General features: G+C 37.7%; 1 protein-coding gene across 6 annotated transcripts in view; it reads right to left on the bottom strand.

The window, feature by feature from the left end:
* Positions 1 to 16349, bottom strand: part of KIZ (kizuna centrosomal protein) — a 151074-nt gene that overhangs the window by 95978 nt on the left and 38747 nt on the right. For all 6 annotated transcript variants that reach the window (XM_042464691.1, XM_042464692.1, XM_042464695.1 and 3 more), the window contains 5 exons: positions 16187 to 16321; positions 13675 to 13839; positions 13095 to 13245; positions 11915 to 12026; positions 10695 to 10760 (listed from right to left, as the gene is read on the bottom strand). In XM_042464691.1, the coding sequence (XP_042320625.1) occupies positions 10695 to 10760; positions 11915 to 12026; positions 13095 to 13245; positions 13675 to 13839; positions 16187 to 16321 (629 nt within the window). The remainder of the gene's footprint in view (positions 1 to 10694; positions 10761 to 11914; positions 12027 to 13094; positions 13246 to 13674; positions 13840 to 16186; positions 16322 to 16349) is intronic.

Here is a 16349-nt window from a genome sequence, read left to right as displayed (position 1 = left end):
AATAATTAGTTCTAAGTATTAGGAAATTTGAATGAAGGTTCAAGTATGTTTATATGAGGGTGTAAGTGATAGTGGAGGGTATGAGTTAAGTAGGATGGAGGTTATTATGAATGTTAAAAGAGGAAAACAGGTATGTGTGAATGAGAGGGAAAATGAAGAAGGAGTTGAAGAAGGACTATAGAAGATTAAAATAAGAGAAGATGTATGTCATATGGGTATTGGAAAACAATGAAATTTGGAAGGGGAATGTATGTTAGTTCAGATATGTAAGTATATATGTGGGATTTTTGCATGTTCTTAGATGGTCAATAAAATGACTTAAAATAATTAGTTTTAAGTATTGATAAAAATTTAAATATCAATTAATTAATATAATGCCAATTATCATCTTCTAAATTCCCCTTTAGTTCATTTTTTTAAAAATTAATTCTCTGACTTGTATTTTAAAGCTACCTGAATCTCAGATAGCTAACTGAAGCAGCTGGAGCAACAACAGAACTGCTCTGGGTAATGTAGGCTCTATGTTTAAGGACTGTAAGGCCCTGAAGGACTTTCGCATAAATTTCTTTTTATTCCAAGAGGTTGCAAAGGAAGAGGTCATAACAAGCATGAGAAGTTCAAGATCCAAAGCAGAGGAGAACTCTCCAGAAAAATCTCCAGAGTCACACATATTTAAGAATTCAATTTATTACACACAAATACACAGATAGATTTCTTTCTCTCAGTAGAAAAGTGCAGCAGCAAACCCCGGTGGCAATTCTGGATGACATCATATGTCCTTGTAAGATTTCTTTTTAAGCACTAGGGGAGCACAAAACAACCTTCACCATCTTGGTTTCCTTCAGTATTAGTGCCACTACGTATAACTAACCCAGGGTTGTTGACCATTCCCTTGGATATCTGTTTGCTCTCACATGAGGTTCACATGATGGGATAGCTCAATTCTGGTCCATGAAGATCAGTGAACATCCCAGGAAGCTGTGCCTTTACTGCTGCCATATAATGGGAATGGTCACTGGGTGGGGCTGAGCAGTAGTCAGCAGTAATGATTTGTTCCCAATGGCAAGACCAGAGGTGAGAGGTGGAAACTTTTCTGGAAAAGTTTCAAATGCTTTATTTATTTATTTATTTATTTATGCTGTCATTTTAGATGGACTAAATATGTATGTCTAGTTATTCTTCTAAAGACCCAAGCATTAACAAACACTTGTGGTCATAGGAAAAGACTAACAAATGAATGAACTGCTAAGTCTGTTTCTGTTTTGCAAAATCACTTCCTTCTCAATCAGTCAGAAACACAAGCAGTCAAGAGAGAACGCAGTATCTTGTCTGTACCCACAGACTCACATGCATCCTTTAGTTAAAGAGTGTTCAATTAATTGTACTGAATTAATTTTTTCCTCAACTTGAAATGGAACTGATAAGTAGTGCAGAGAGCAAGTCAGTGCGACTAAAAGTTCTAATTATATTTCAGCAAACTAAACTTAAATCATTAAAAAAACAGGTACATATCATTAGGTATGTCTCCTAAAAACTGTTCTCTCAGATGTAGTCATTTTTTAAAAATATATCGGAACTATATGTTATTCTTTTTACATTATTACAAATATTCCAACAAAATAATCTCCACATAAAGATTTCAGTGTGTTTGAACATAACATTTAAAACTTTGTATATGACAAATCAGTTAATATTATTTAGATCACAGAAAAAATTCTGGTTCCACTTCTTCTGGAAAACACACATCATTGGGCGAGGCCTAAAAGAGGTGTACCTGGGGGAAATTCCCTCTCTGGTCTGTCCTTGGCCCAGGACAGATGGTCCCGAAGCAGTGTGCCGCTGCCGATTTTAGGGTTAGGGACCGTGACGTGTGCCCAGTGACCCAAAAAGAACCCAGTTTTTCCGGGTTCTTTTTGGAGCGGAGGGATGCCGGGCAATTTGGCTGCTGTAGCGTTCCTCCGGAGGGAAACAGGCCACTGCCAGCCCACCCTTTTGGGGCAGTCTGTCCCAGGCCCTTGAAATACATAAAACCCCTAAATGTAAAAAAGCTCCATCATGGAAGCCAGGAGGAGGTGAATGCAATGCTAAGTACCAGCATCAAGAGACAATCTGGTACAATATCAAGAAATACCATTCAAACCAAAGCTGTTCAGTATCTCAGAATAGTTGCTCCTGTAACTCTGGCTAGGATTTCCACATCCAGGACATCTGAAGGGGCCTGCCTGAGTGGCTGCAACTGCATTAGGTATGATAGTAAAATAGCCTAGCACTGTGGTGGCAAACCTATGGCACACATGGCCTCTCTGGCACATGAAGCCATTTTTGAGGGCAGGCGGAGAGATGGGAGGGTGGAGGAAGAGTAGGAACAGGTGCATGCCTGTTCCTCCACTTCCCTCACCCTCCTGTGCCTTTAGTTGACTCTCCAGAGACAGCTAAAGGCCCGGGGGTGGGGGCAAGAGGAGGAACAGGCATTCACCTGTTGCCTTTCTTCCCCCCACCCTCCCGGGCCCTCAGCTGCCTCTGGAAAGGTCCCGCCCCAGAAGGCGGATGTCTCGCCCCCAGAAGTTCCCATCCCCAGTAGTCCCATCCCCCAGAAGTCCTGCCCCTAGCACCAGGTAACACCTGGTGAGAGAACGCCTTGGAGTTTGGGCATTCGGTCTCTAAGGTTCACCATCACTGGCCTAGCACTTTTGTGGTGCCAAAGGCACTGGGTCAAATCCATTTTAGGATAAACAGGATTTGTGGTATCCATCATCATGAAAGGGTTCTCCAAACTGGATATTGGGGTGATGTCCAAAGCTTCAGCCCAGCCCAGCTAAACACCTAGGTGGCAAGACAGACCTAAGTTATCAATGTACACCATGTCAGCTCAAATTTCTTGCTCCTCCCATTGTTTACAAGCACACAGCTCAGGGTAGTAAATCAGCCAGCACTCAGGCTTTTCTAATAACACATTCCTGACCCCTATAGTTCTATAGCAGAACCATGAATGCTGTAGTAGCCAATACAATTGTGGCTAATTTTAACTCACTGTTGACTTTCTACAGTTACTACTCTACCCACTCAAAACTGTACTCCCCGGTGGACACTGGAGGCACAAACTGTTCATATCATCCACATCTACTGAACCAACTGTCCCACAAAGATAATACTGGATGACCCTTATGCCAGTTACTACACTTTCAATTTTACAATATTTCCTATTGTTTTTATCTTGTCAGTTCATTTTGAATTTTAATAGTTTTTCACTTCAACGTTTATTCTGATAATGTTCTGAGCAACTCTGGGAGGAGAGGAAAAAAGAAAGTGCAGAAATGTAGGCACAACAGCTGTGATTCTGGATGAACAAGCGATTTGGCTCAGTTTTAGCTTGAATCACTACACAGAAAGAAAACCCGTTCCAAATTTCTTTACAATAATGGAATAAAATAATCAGACCCAGTTATACTGCCCAGAACAGGGGCTTTCCAAATACACTAACATCATCCATTAGACCAATCTGATGTAGGAAAGCATTTTACATCATTCTAAAATTTATGATATGGTGACACATTACTTCACTAACAGAAAGATAAAGATGTTATTCTTTTCAAATATTCCAATAAGCATTAAACCTGCTATGCTTTGGGGTTTCTAATGGGTATATTTCTTGTTTATAGATGTTTTATTACTATTTATGTATTACTTTTTTGGACATCTGTTTTAAAATTACCATCACCATCAGTACTGTGGGCACATGGGAAGGTCAAACAGCAAATGGCAGATATAAAGAGTACCAGATGTGTCACCAAGCACGCTGAAATGGGTAAAATGAGGACAGAACAATAAATATTTTAACACTAGACAAAGTATTGAAAATCAAACAAAAAAATAAAATAAAATAAAATAAAAAGCATGCAAAAGATGAGAAGAGCTATTATAGAATCATTAAGGTACTTTCTGTTGATTTGGAATACCAACCTCACCACACTCCACCCTACAAAGTCTAAGCCTCTCAAAGCTACAAGAGAATAATAGAAAATGCTTACAAGGTACTCAGCACTGCATCAAAAGTGGGTTTATAGCCATGAAAACGCATATAAAAATAAAAAATAACAGTTAGTCTTAAACATCCTGCCACATTTTTTTTCTTTTTTTTCCCCTCCTTTCCTCTTTTTTATACTGCAACCTGCAAGAGACTAATATGGCTACTTCTCTGAAAAGAACGTGCTAGGTAGTTTTCAGCTGCCAGTTTCTTTGAGTTGATATATAAATCCACATCTGCAAGAATCAATGAAGAAAATACGTTCAAGGTGAAAGCAGGAGTATCCTAGCAAACATCCCCATGCCCCCAGCTAAAAACATAGAGTTACAAATAGAGTAGGGTGAAAAGCTATACAAATTTCATTCCAAAGTAGTATAATGTGACTGTTGGACACTAGATGGTGCTGCAGTTGAAGTGGAAACAAGCTACTTGACTTCCTAAGATCACATAAAGGGCATTTTTAGTAATCACTTCTTACAACCAATACCACACATTCAAGTACCAGAAACATAGTCCCTGATCCCTCTCCACATGTAACATCCTCTAAAATCCTGAAGATCTCCCTTAATACAGTCGGTCCTTCTTATACACGGGTTTTTTTATACACGGATTCAAGCATCCATGGTATGAAAATGTTCAAAAAAAGTATAAATTTCAAATATCAAACCTTAATTTTCCATTTTTTTTCTAAGGGACACCATTTTGCTATGCCATTATATTTAATGTGACTTGAGCATCTGGATTTTGTTATCCATGGGGGATCTTGGAACAAGTGATAACAAGGGTCCACTGTACTAAAGATTTTATCTAAATACACTACAAGCAGAGGATATTTGGGGGCAATTCTTGTGTTAGATAATTCAATAACTGTCATCTTTCGGCCTGTGAGGGAGTGAACAGGCAGGCCCAGCTCCATCAGGGCTAGCCTGAAGAAGAAGAGCCCTCCCTCCAGTCCATCGGCCTTGGTCCAGGCCTCAGAGGGAGAGAAGAACCACTGGACCTCATCCCCTTCCCCACCACCATTCCCTTTTCCTTTTGTGTCATGTCTTTTAGATTGTAAGCCTGAGGGCAGGGAACCGTCTAATTAAAAATAATAATTGTAAGCCGCTCTGATAGCCATTAAGGCTGAAGGGCGGGGTATAAATACCATAAAATAAATAAATAAAATACAGCTCTCACTACATTACAAAAAATAGCATCTCCTTTAGGCACATTTGGACAAGAACAAGTGAACATCTCCTTGTATTCATTATTATTTTGGAGCCTTGCAGTTTTAAGCATAAAAGTAAGATCAAATTGAAACTTTTCTAATAATAGGTAATGAAAAGAATGTGAAAAAAATCCACTCTATTGCCAGTTCTTATCATTGATTTCCAAGTACTGCCATGGAAGATAGGGAAAGAAAGGGAATGATTAAAAGGTAAGTACGTAAGAGATCTTGTAGCACATTTGAGACTAACTGAAAGAAAGAAATTGGCAGCATGTGCTTTTGTAGACTTCATTCTTCTTCCTCAGACGCATTTACATGAGTGATTCAGTCATGCCAGTCCCAAAGAAAAAACAGCTAATGCAGAAGCACCTAACACAGCTATATCTTTGTATGAAAAGATAACTATCCTGAATTAAATGAATGTTGAGGTGTTCCCTTCAGTGGTAGAAGAGACAACCACTTATCACATGTTCCCAAATTTTTACATTGTGAAAGACAATGCTCTTAATTTAAATTTAATTTAAAAGAAGGTTACTACTATTGCAAGTTCCAAAAAGCAGCCCTTGGGTCCCACCAAAAAAAAAAAGAAACCTTTAAAGTTCGGGGCCCACCAGAGTAGGACATCATAGTAATATATAATCCTTCTCTGTCTCTCCCTCTGAACATCCTCTCTCACACACACTAGATATCAGCCTATGTTGGAAATATTCTATCAAACCCAAGTTATTAATAGCCCCAATTTCTCTTTCAATACACACGTTTTTCTATTGTTACATACAGGTTTAGATTCACCAGTTTAAAAATATATCATCTAGCTGTGAAATGAAGATTATGAAAAATGACAATTCTGCTGTCTATTTAACTGAAAATTACCCTTTCATCCTTTCAATACTGCAGTAAAGATCTAATCTAAAATAAAAGGACAAATGACAATACATCAAACTTAAGCACACCATTCTTTTCTCAATTTCTTCTATCCCAGATCTCCTGAAATCCAAGTATTCCTTCAAAAGGCTACTTCCACATGATACTTAAATTAGGTTTTCCATGTCCAGGACAGTATTTCAGAGGCAATCTAGCCTACACTGTAATGAACATTTTACTTTTTAATACATTATTCTTCTGTTTTCCATTCTCTATTAATAACATTCACATTGAATACAATCATACTTAGCACTCAAGAGGCTAAAAGATAGTTTTGGGTGCTTCTGCATTAGCTGTTTTTTTCTCTGGGACTGGCATGACTGGATCACTCATTTTTTATGCTAAAGAACTGTGGTACAGTGGGCCCTCTAGATTCACAAGTTTCTGATCCATGAATTTGACCAAGTGTGGATGGTCATGCCTCATATTATTAAGTGGCAGTGACATAAAAGCAGACATGCTGAAGCATGCATGTTCACATCACAACAATTTAATAATATCAGGTGTATTCATCCACTGAACCCCTGTGGATCCAACAGGCTCAATGTACAACATGCTTTTATTTCCATCTTTCTAATGTAGTAGTATATTTGTTTTTCTCCCTTGGCAAAATTATCCTGTCCAATATGAACTGGAATTGTCCATCAGATAGCTGGTGAGATAGTTGGTCATGCCCTGCATTTCTCCATTGCTTGCCCTCCTGCATTTATAGGTTCACTTCATTACCAGTATGCTGTTACACTTCCCTTCCTCTGCCTTAAAAATGTTTAATTTTTGTCCTAAAATGTGAGTATACAAATAGGGGGGGAATGCAATTGCACTACTAACTCCCCCTCAAAACAGTGAAAGAGCAACAAGAGATCGAGTTGCTCTAGAAACAAGAACATATTTAAAAAACATTGTGAGTAATACAGCAACAAAGCCTGCATTATGCTACACTAACTGACAAACTGAAGCCTTCAATCCAGCGCACACTTTACAGAACTAGGAACTATCTTTTGAGTACCGGTAAACATATTTACAATTTTGCCAGGGCCATGGCACAGTACACAACAAAAGTTTGTTATGGGAAATAATAAACCAGTTAATCAACTGGAAAGAAAACTGTAAGAAGCAAAAGCCTCAGTAATGCTAAAGAAGCTCAGAGTAAAGCTTGGAAATAATTAATTAAAAAGTGTTATTAATATATTTTTATAATTTTCAACAAAAAATCACTTAAACTCCAACAATGTCAATTTTTAAAACGTAATGATAATTGGCACACACTATGTTAAATCATTACTTTTAAGGGCGACTGGGGCTGGCCATTTTTTAATTCTGGTTACTGATATATGTTATTTTAATTTTTACTTTTAAGCGTGATGTAGGGTTGACCACTTTTAGTCATTTCAAATGTGATCCAATTTAAATTTTTATCAATGGGTAATGTAACGAATTAATTGCATACATTTCTCTTACGGTTTAATGTTAACATGCCTGTACTAACATTAACACGTCAAAGTCCAGGACTGGAAAGGATTTCGATTTATACCATCTAGCAGCCTCTCATGACAACCGAGGAAGAGGAAATGCTGGCCAAAAGAAACAAATCCACACCTGAATGTTGTGTAAGTTTTACCTTCACTTAATCTTTATAGTGGGTGTTCTGGTCTCCCATAATTTATAGCACAGAGTTTTATTATAATTTTTTAGTTATTTTTCCACCTCCTTTAACTTTGCATTTTTTTTAGCTGCCACATTCATTGATCATTAAAATATAAGATGTTCCATGTAGTATTTAAGAATCTGAATCTAGACAAAAGTTCCAGTCCTATCCAGGAATCTTCAAAATTTGGGAGCCAGTGGGCATATCTGAGATGTTAAGTGCTATGGCAACACTAACAGGCTTATAAGGGAGGTGAGAGTTTGTCCTTTCGCATGATGTTTGCCATAGTAATGAAACATATTTCCCAGAAGCTAAATGGGTAAGTTTAAGATAAAAGTAATTTATTCAGGGATCTAAGCACAAGGCAGAGGAATAGTCTGAATTCCAAATGCCATTTTTTAAAAGTTTAGGTTTTTTAATTTATTTTTTTGTTACCCATTTCACAAAAGGCAAAATAATGAGGCTGAGAGAGAAGGAATAGGGTCAAGAAGACAAAAGTAAGGTTTGAGCCCCAAATCCCAAACTACCACATAAAGTACACATACCCTACAGGCAAAACAGAAACCTTGTTTCCCCAACTTCTCTAGTTTTCCACCACCTCATTTCGCCTTTCTGGGGAGCTGAATACCACTTCAAAATGCATAGCTGGGCTACAGTGGCCCATCATATTTATTTCTAAAAATGTCTATGGGGCCCTCCTAAGCTCCAGGGGCAGACTTGAAAATGAAAATGGTGCCAAGGACCAGAACAAATGCTAGCCTCCCATCCGGCTTTATTTTTTTAAACAACAACAACAACAACAACAACAACATCAAGAACAACAGAATAAGCTGTGCCCATCCAACTAGGCACACTAAATGGTCAGCCCCACTAAACCTAGTGGACTTTGTTCTGAGCAAACATATACAGTCTTGGCCTGCAAGCCTCCTACAGCAATTAATTAAGCAAGCACTCACATTTTTCTTACTGAAAAGTACAGCCGACTCTCCATATTCACAGATTCGCTATCCACAGAGTCAAACATCCATGGTTCAAAAATTCAGAACAACAATAATAATACTAATGATAAATTCCAATAAGCAAACTTTGATTTTGCCATTTTATGTTAGGGAACCCATGTTACTATGCTACTATTTTTAATGGCTTAAAAATCAATACATCATACATATGGCCTTTATGCTTTTTCTTTCCCTGAAGTATGTTCCATATGAGAAAGACATTTAAAACAATCCCACAAATATATCTGCACTCCAATGGTTGCTGTCTGCATTTATCTCTATTTTTGGCTTGACTCTTCTTGCTCAGAAGCTATATAATTCTCTGTACATAGACACATAAGCTATTTTTTTTCCAAATAAGTGGTGTTAATTTCAATTTTTGAAATTTAAGAAATTAATCAGTTTAAATACTGTTTCACACTACTATTTCCCTATATACTGTTGGTGCTAAATTGCTTTGCTGCTCCAGATGACTGTTTTCAGGACTGATGATGTGAATGATGATTAGTGATACTCAAGAGAGCAGCCAATCAACAATCTCATAATGAATCTAATAACAGAAAACAAAACAAAACAAAAACCCTACGCAGCCAATCAAGTTGAACTGAAGGCAAACTAAGTCAAATTCAAAGTGTGGACAACATTATTTGAGCAGGAATACTCCCAAAAGCAAATGGCACAAAGATGCAACTTCAGTTTATAGAGACACACTGGGAGAGACAGTGTGGGAAAGTTAGCACCACCTTGTTCCAAGAGGAAGCCCAGAAGCCAAAACCATAAGACTATCTCTGCATTACCATAAGATCCTTCTCACATACACAATGCCAATTTGAAATATGTTCAATCAGTAAGAATCAATTCTGTGTCTTCTGTCACTGAAAGCCCAATTAGTTGTGTAAATGTTAAAACAAGTTGTAACTCATCAAGATTTACTGGTGGAATCTATTTCTGAAAGAAAGTGCTTTTACCTTTACCGCTGAGACCCATACACCTTTACACTTGTTTTTTAACCTTTGGTAGGAGCATGTGGAAAGCTAACATAAAATATTTATGTGGAAACTTTCACAAAATAAGTAACCATGCATGCGTGCACACAATTTAAGCAATGTTCACATTAAAATTCCATAATAACTATTTTAAGAATTATTTCTCAACTCTGTTACGGTAACTATTTGCACATATTTCTCTTTCTCTGGGCATAGCTTCTGTCTCATATGCAATTAAGGTTTTTCTTCTTTATAACAGAAAGTGACTGCTAAATTTAGTTACTACAAATAGGCATCCGTCAAGAATGCTAATGTGTACAATATCCTCAGACCAAAACTGCCATGCTATCTTTGATATTCTTTCTAAACAAATATAATATAGCTGCCAGAAAGAGAGATCTTAACAGGTCCTGATGAAACATTATTGCAAAATATTTTAAATTATCAGAGCTTCTTTGTTACTGAGGCAAAACCCCAGCTTCTTGTCTGGCACACTTTCCCCCTGCTCTTATTCTAATGATACACATTCAATTACTACAGAAAAGAAAAGAGTCAAATCAGAAACATCTGTAGTTTGCCATATAATTACTGATTCTTCCCCATGGAGACTGACCTTTGTAACACCGATACCAAGACCTGAAAGGCTAAAATGACAGAGGATATTCACAAGGTTTAAAACATATAACATGATTACAAGGAATTAAAATAGGCACTGTTATTTTCCATCTTGGTTTATGTTAACATAAGCGTGGACTTTATGATCTTGCGTTTAATCTCTGTGCTCAGTATGTAGTAGCTGAATTTACTCACTATTAGGGAGATTCACAAGCTGCTGAAATGCAATGTTTTGATTATATAATAAAGTCAAACCCTGCATTTGAGGCTATTATGCAGCCATTACTTTTACCTGCAATAGGAATCTTTTCCACCAGGCTTTCTTCTCTGCTCTCATCTTCACACCAGCTTGTGACTTCTGTATGTGAACACACAATAATGAAGCACATTTCAAAGTCACAGTGATCAGACCAGTTTGTTTTCTTTTTAAGCCCCATTCCCTTTAATTTTTCATTTTTGTTATCTCTTGTTTATTGATCTAAACTGTCCATTACAGTTCTTTACAAAAGGACCCTACTGTGAACTTTAGTCAAATATGCTGCTACTCTTTCCGTTCAAAGCTGCCAAAGAAAACAGTAAACTGGCAAAATACCTTGTATAGTTTTGGGCCTGAGACTTTTTTAAAAACAGTGTCAACTTCATCATCTTGGCCATTAAGGCAGAAGCAATATTTGTTATACATAAACTAACTAAATGCAGAAAATTAATTTAAAATGTAACCTCTTTTAATGATAAAAATCTAGCAAGGCAATGTTAACAGGATTGCTTATGTTTACCATGTAAAGGAGTCTGTGTCCTAATTGCTTGTCTGTTTTGGCCTTTGATGTAAGGACACACTGAGCAAGCCCCCATCTCCAGCTCCTAAATCAAATTACTTCCTTTAGCCAAACAAATTCATCTAACAAATCCATTTTTTTCATATAAATTTGGAAAAATTCAACACATGCTTTTCTCAGTATGGAGCTTTTTACTTCTAAGAAGGAAGAAGATCTATCTATGCTTCCTCTGCACTAACAAGCTACAGATGTATTCCTTAATGTGTACTATCTTCAATGTTTCTGTAAAGAAATGCAATCTGCAGACACATCCTCTACATAAAATATTTTATTGGAAAAACTCATGATTCCATTTCTAATTTATATCTGGAACAGAAAAAATATGTGTGTTTTTTAAAAAAATTACTACTACTAAGCCAGAGACAAAGGCATCTTAGTCAAATATGATGTCAAAAATATGTATCCTTTCATTTTACTGCAGAGAAGCTCCACACATGTAATCACACATTTAAAGGCTTTTTATGAGGAGAGCAACGCCATATAAATGACACAGCTCCTGTGCCTACACCTATGAAGCACCCATATGCACTGCAGTCACTAGACCATGGGTTATATCTTGCATAGTTTTTACTACTGCAGTCTAGAAGTACATCCTGAGCTAATGAACATTCCAAATTAAGAATGTTTCTTTGATAGTTTCCTTTCAAAATTAGTCCAAGCTATTGTGCATATTTACCTTGCTTTTTTAGGCTACTGTTCATCTGTGAATTACAAGAGGCTTTATTTCTACAAACAAATGACCTGCTTTCATATTCTTCTGGAAAGCTCTCGTTCAATGCTGGTGTGAGCTATAGCAGTAGGAATAAAACATAATAAAAACATTAAAAAGGATAAAACAGTTACAGATCTCTTCCTTTTGGAGCCCCCATTTCACAAGAGAAGCTTTGAAAAAATGTTGTTACCACTATTTTTAAGCAATATTATAGCGGTAAGGATAATTAAATAACATCTCTGAAATTAAAAAGGAATCAGCTTAAGCCCCCTCAGCTGAACAAATTGCCTGACTCATGAGCCTCATATTTTTTAAATATTTTACAGCTTTACTAGCATCCTGAAAAAGCAACATGTCATTGACCAGGCTGCCTCTTAAAGGTCTCTCAAAAAAGCAAAAGTTCACAGAGAGAGAGCGAGAGAGCAATTCATCTTCTCATATTATCAGAGAGTGCTTAGATCAGTGGTTCCCAACCTGTGGGTCGGGACCCCTTTGGGGGTAGAATGACCCTTTCATGGGGGTCGCCTAAGACCATTGGAAAACACCTATTTAATTACACTTATGAAGTAGCAACAAAAATAATTTTGTGGATTTGGGTCACCACATGAGGAACTGTATTAAAGGGTCGCGGCATTAGGAAGGTTGGGAACCACTGGCTTAGATTCTATATCAGTGAAACCCTTGCTGCTACCTGGTGCCAGTTTTATTAGAGATACTGACCAGCTATGACAGGACTGGATAATTCTCAGCTGAGAATGTGGTAGAGTGGTCCCTAAAAATCAGCTATCCCTGACAGAAGATATCCAAATGACTGTAGCTGCAACTCAACATACAAATCCCAGTTGGATTTAGTCTCAGTCTTGGATAAAAACCCAAGGAAGCAGCTTCATATTCTGTCTTCAAACTAGCACATTTTGAGACTCTGAAGACTGCCAAGTATATTCATAGTACCAAAACAAAACAAAACATCATCAGCCAAATGCCTAAAATATCCTTGTTGTTCAGCTCCTTACAGATCCAATATTCAAAAGATCTTTTGCATTTAAAAAAGAAAAGTTAAAAGCGTCTTTCTCTAGAAGTCTCCCTCTTGCCTTGCAAACAATCAAGAAAAACTATATTGGAAGCAAATAGAACAACCACTGACCAAGCCATTGTGTTCAGGTTTTTCCAAAATCAATAATGTACCAAACATGTTTTTCGCTTCTTCTTCGAGTAAAACATGGTGCTTCTGCAGGTATAAGACATGATCGCTTAAAAGTTTCCACATCATTGCAAAATAAGGTGTCAATTTAGGCCTATGAAAAAGATGCAAATAAATATGATAGACAAAACAGCATATATCAATCAAAGATGATTCCTAAAATGTGTAGCTTAAGATATTTTTAATTTAAAAAACAACATTAAACTCCTTTGAATTCTTACTTGCTTCAGTTTCTTCGGCATCCTTTTCCTTTGCATCATCCTTTAGATGATGCCGCTAGGTTTTATCCTCAACTTATCCATGGGTCATATCAAAATCCACAATTTTGGCCCCAAAACGTGAGTTCAACTTATACATGAGGTCGACTTATAGTCAAGTATATATGGTATAGTCTGAACGTTTAAATGATATACCAACATTTTCAAATGAAGACAGTTCCCACCTGAAATTGTTTGATTTCATTATTAATCATACCCATGACCTATAAGAATGTTAATTGTAGAAGTCTAAACAATAAGCATACCTGATTTGATTTTCATCCAGCATCTCATTTTTGTCATTAAATGGTTTCTCTTGTAAAAGACATGCATTTTCTGTACTTTGCAATAATCTCTGCAGTTGATGAAGGACAAGTGCTTCACATAATTCAAGGTCTTCTAGTTTCAAGCTGCCAGTTTCATTACAGAGGCTATAAACAAAAGAGGGTACTTAATGAAATGTTTACTTAAGCCCATTATAAGCAGTTACACTTATCCATGGAATGTACAATAGTTATCTCAGCACACAGATTTAATATAAACTTTAAAGAACAGAGTTGGATGAGATCAAATATCAATTAAACAAGTCTCCTCAGTTATTATACCCTTAGGATCATGAAAAGTTATTTCATTGTTGCCAAACATGTTAAAGTTAATGTTTCCCCCTCTAAGACCACCAAGAGAACCACCACACCTCCAGATATGATGCTTCACTGTCTTTAGTCACATACTTGCTTCACTGTCTTTAGTCACATACTTGGGTTTCCTTCAGCTAAGAATGCAATGAGGCATTTTCAAAGTCAGCATCATATTTCTAATTTCTTCAGCTGATTACCAAAATGGAAGATTAGGATATGAGTGTACTAGAAAAGAGTCTTCTGTACTCATTTTAAGAGCAAGACATTTACATAGTTCTTTCAACATCTTCTGCCCAGAATAGAAGAAGCAATAGCCTACAGAAGCATGGACTGGATACTGCTTAACACATTATAAAAGTGTGGAAATCTAGGAGCAAAAAGGCTTAGCTCTACTGCCAAATGCATACACCTTTGCTCTGAAGTAGCCCAATACTGTACAGTGGGCCCTTGGTATCCACTGAGGTTTGTTTCCAGGCCCGCCCATAGATACCAAAATCCATGGATGTTCAAGTCTCATTAAATACAATGGCCTAGTAAATTGGTATCTCTTATATAAAATGTCAAAATCAAGGTTTGCTTTGTGGAATTTATATATTTTAAACATATTTTCAGACTATGGATGCTTGGATCCATTGATAAAATAATCTGTGGCTATGGAGGGCTGACTGTAGCATGGTAAAAAGTAACCCTAACAGCAAATTGCTGAGATATGGGTGAACAGTAACCTACTGTTCCTAGCTACAAATCAGGCACAAACTAGACATAACATGATACCTTGTTGAGTATGGCAAAATCTTTCTGCAGGGAAATTTTAGTGTACAAAATGGCACTAGAGAAGAATATAGCCCTTTAACTGTTACAAACTGCTCCTCCTCTAAAATCTAAAATATGATGAAAAATTATTTAAAAATCAAATGGAGCAGCAAGGAAAGGTTTTTAGTATGGAAAAGACAGAAGTGGATTAGACATCCCTTCCTACTTGCCTCTTTGTTCCAGAATGATATGAAAGAAAATGGCTCTTCTATATTTCAACTGGACTGTTAAATGTACATTCGTTAACTTGAGGTGTGGGACTTGGGCCCAGCTGTTGTTGAAGAATGAAAGGTAGCACAGCTAATAACAAAGGGAAAAGCAATCCATAACCACCAAGAGAATTTCTTCCAGGTTTCAGACTAATAAAATTAATCCAGAAGCTTTTTTACAGTGGTAAGGCTCCACTGATCTAATACTGAAGAAAGGCTCACTTGCTGGTCTGTCTCCCTGCAGTTGCCTCCTTAGGCCATCAGATGTATGAATCAACAATACAGTACAGTAGTTTCCGTTTCTAACAATGAAGAAGAATATTTTCTTTGCTACTGACTGGGGAGGAACAAAGGCCACTTTGTTGGCTAGCAGAAAAAGGTCGACTGAAGCAGTGGCATACCCTGTCTTGGTGTCATCCAGTGCAGGGGGTTCTGGGGGCAGGACTGCATGGCAGCGTGCATGTGCACATCAGAAAACGTGTGCATGGCCCGCACCAGCCTTAAAGCCCTGCACAGGCCTGGAGAGAAAGCCCCGCACTGGCCCAAAAAGCCCTACGGCAGCCTGGAGATCAGGCCTCGCACCCCCACGCCTGCCCAGAAAGACCTGTGCCAGCCTGGAGAGCAGGCCCAAGGCCTGGGCAAGGCCATGCAGGGGGAGAGGGACCAGCTGGGTGTCACCCCCTCTTCTGTGGTGTCACCCTCCTGGGGTGTCACCTGGTGTGGTCTGCACCCCCACACGCCCCCAGTGATGTTACTGGACTGAACAAAGTGTGAGCTAAGTGTGTCTCCTGTGAAGAAATAGTCCTGCCAATTTCTTCATTAGAACCTTTATGAGCTCATACTCATCTAGAACCAGATTCTAAGTACAGTAGCATGCACAGACAGAGACATTTACATACCAATCAAGTCAGCAAAAAATGAATGCTTAGTACTATATACTATGCCAGATTCACTTGTGAAGTTTCTATTTATATTGTTATTTTATACTGTCCTGGCCAAGGCAGAAGGAACCCAGGATTCTTGTGAAGGGAGTCTAACTTGAGCAAAACTCATACGAAAGTAGATTACATAGACAGTACTAATTATTTCTCCAGAATAAATAAAATTAAGCATTATACCTTATAAGGGTCTCCAGTTCTGGGGCAGGCACAGCTTTGTATCTATATAATACTTGGCATTCAGAAGCTGCTCTAACCACTGATTCTTCTATGAATTTCAGGAGATGAGAAAATCCTTCAAAGGATAAGCATACTCTGAAGAAATAAACAAACATGCTATTTA

This window comes from Sceloporus undulatus, chromosome 4 (genome assembly GCF_019175285.1).
Source record: "Sceloporus undulatus isolate JIND9_A2432 ecotype Alabama chromosome 4, SceUnd_v1.1, whole genome shotgun sequence".
NCBI classification, from domain to species: domain Eukaryota; kingdom Metazoa; phylum Chordata; class Lepidosauria; order Squamata; family Phrynosomatidae; genus Sceloporus; species Sceloporus undulatus.
Note: the sequence above shows the minus strand (reverse complement) of the source record. Positions and strands in the feature narration are given on the sequence as shown.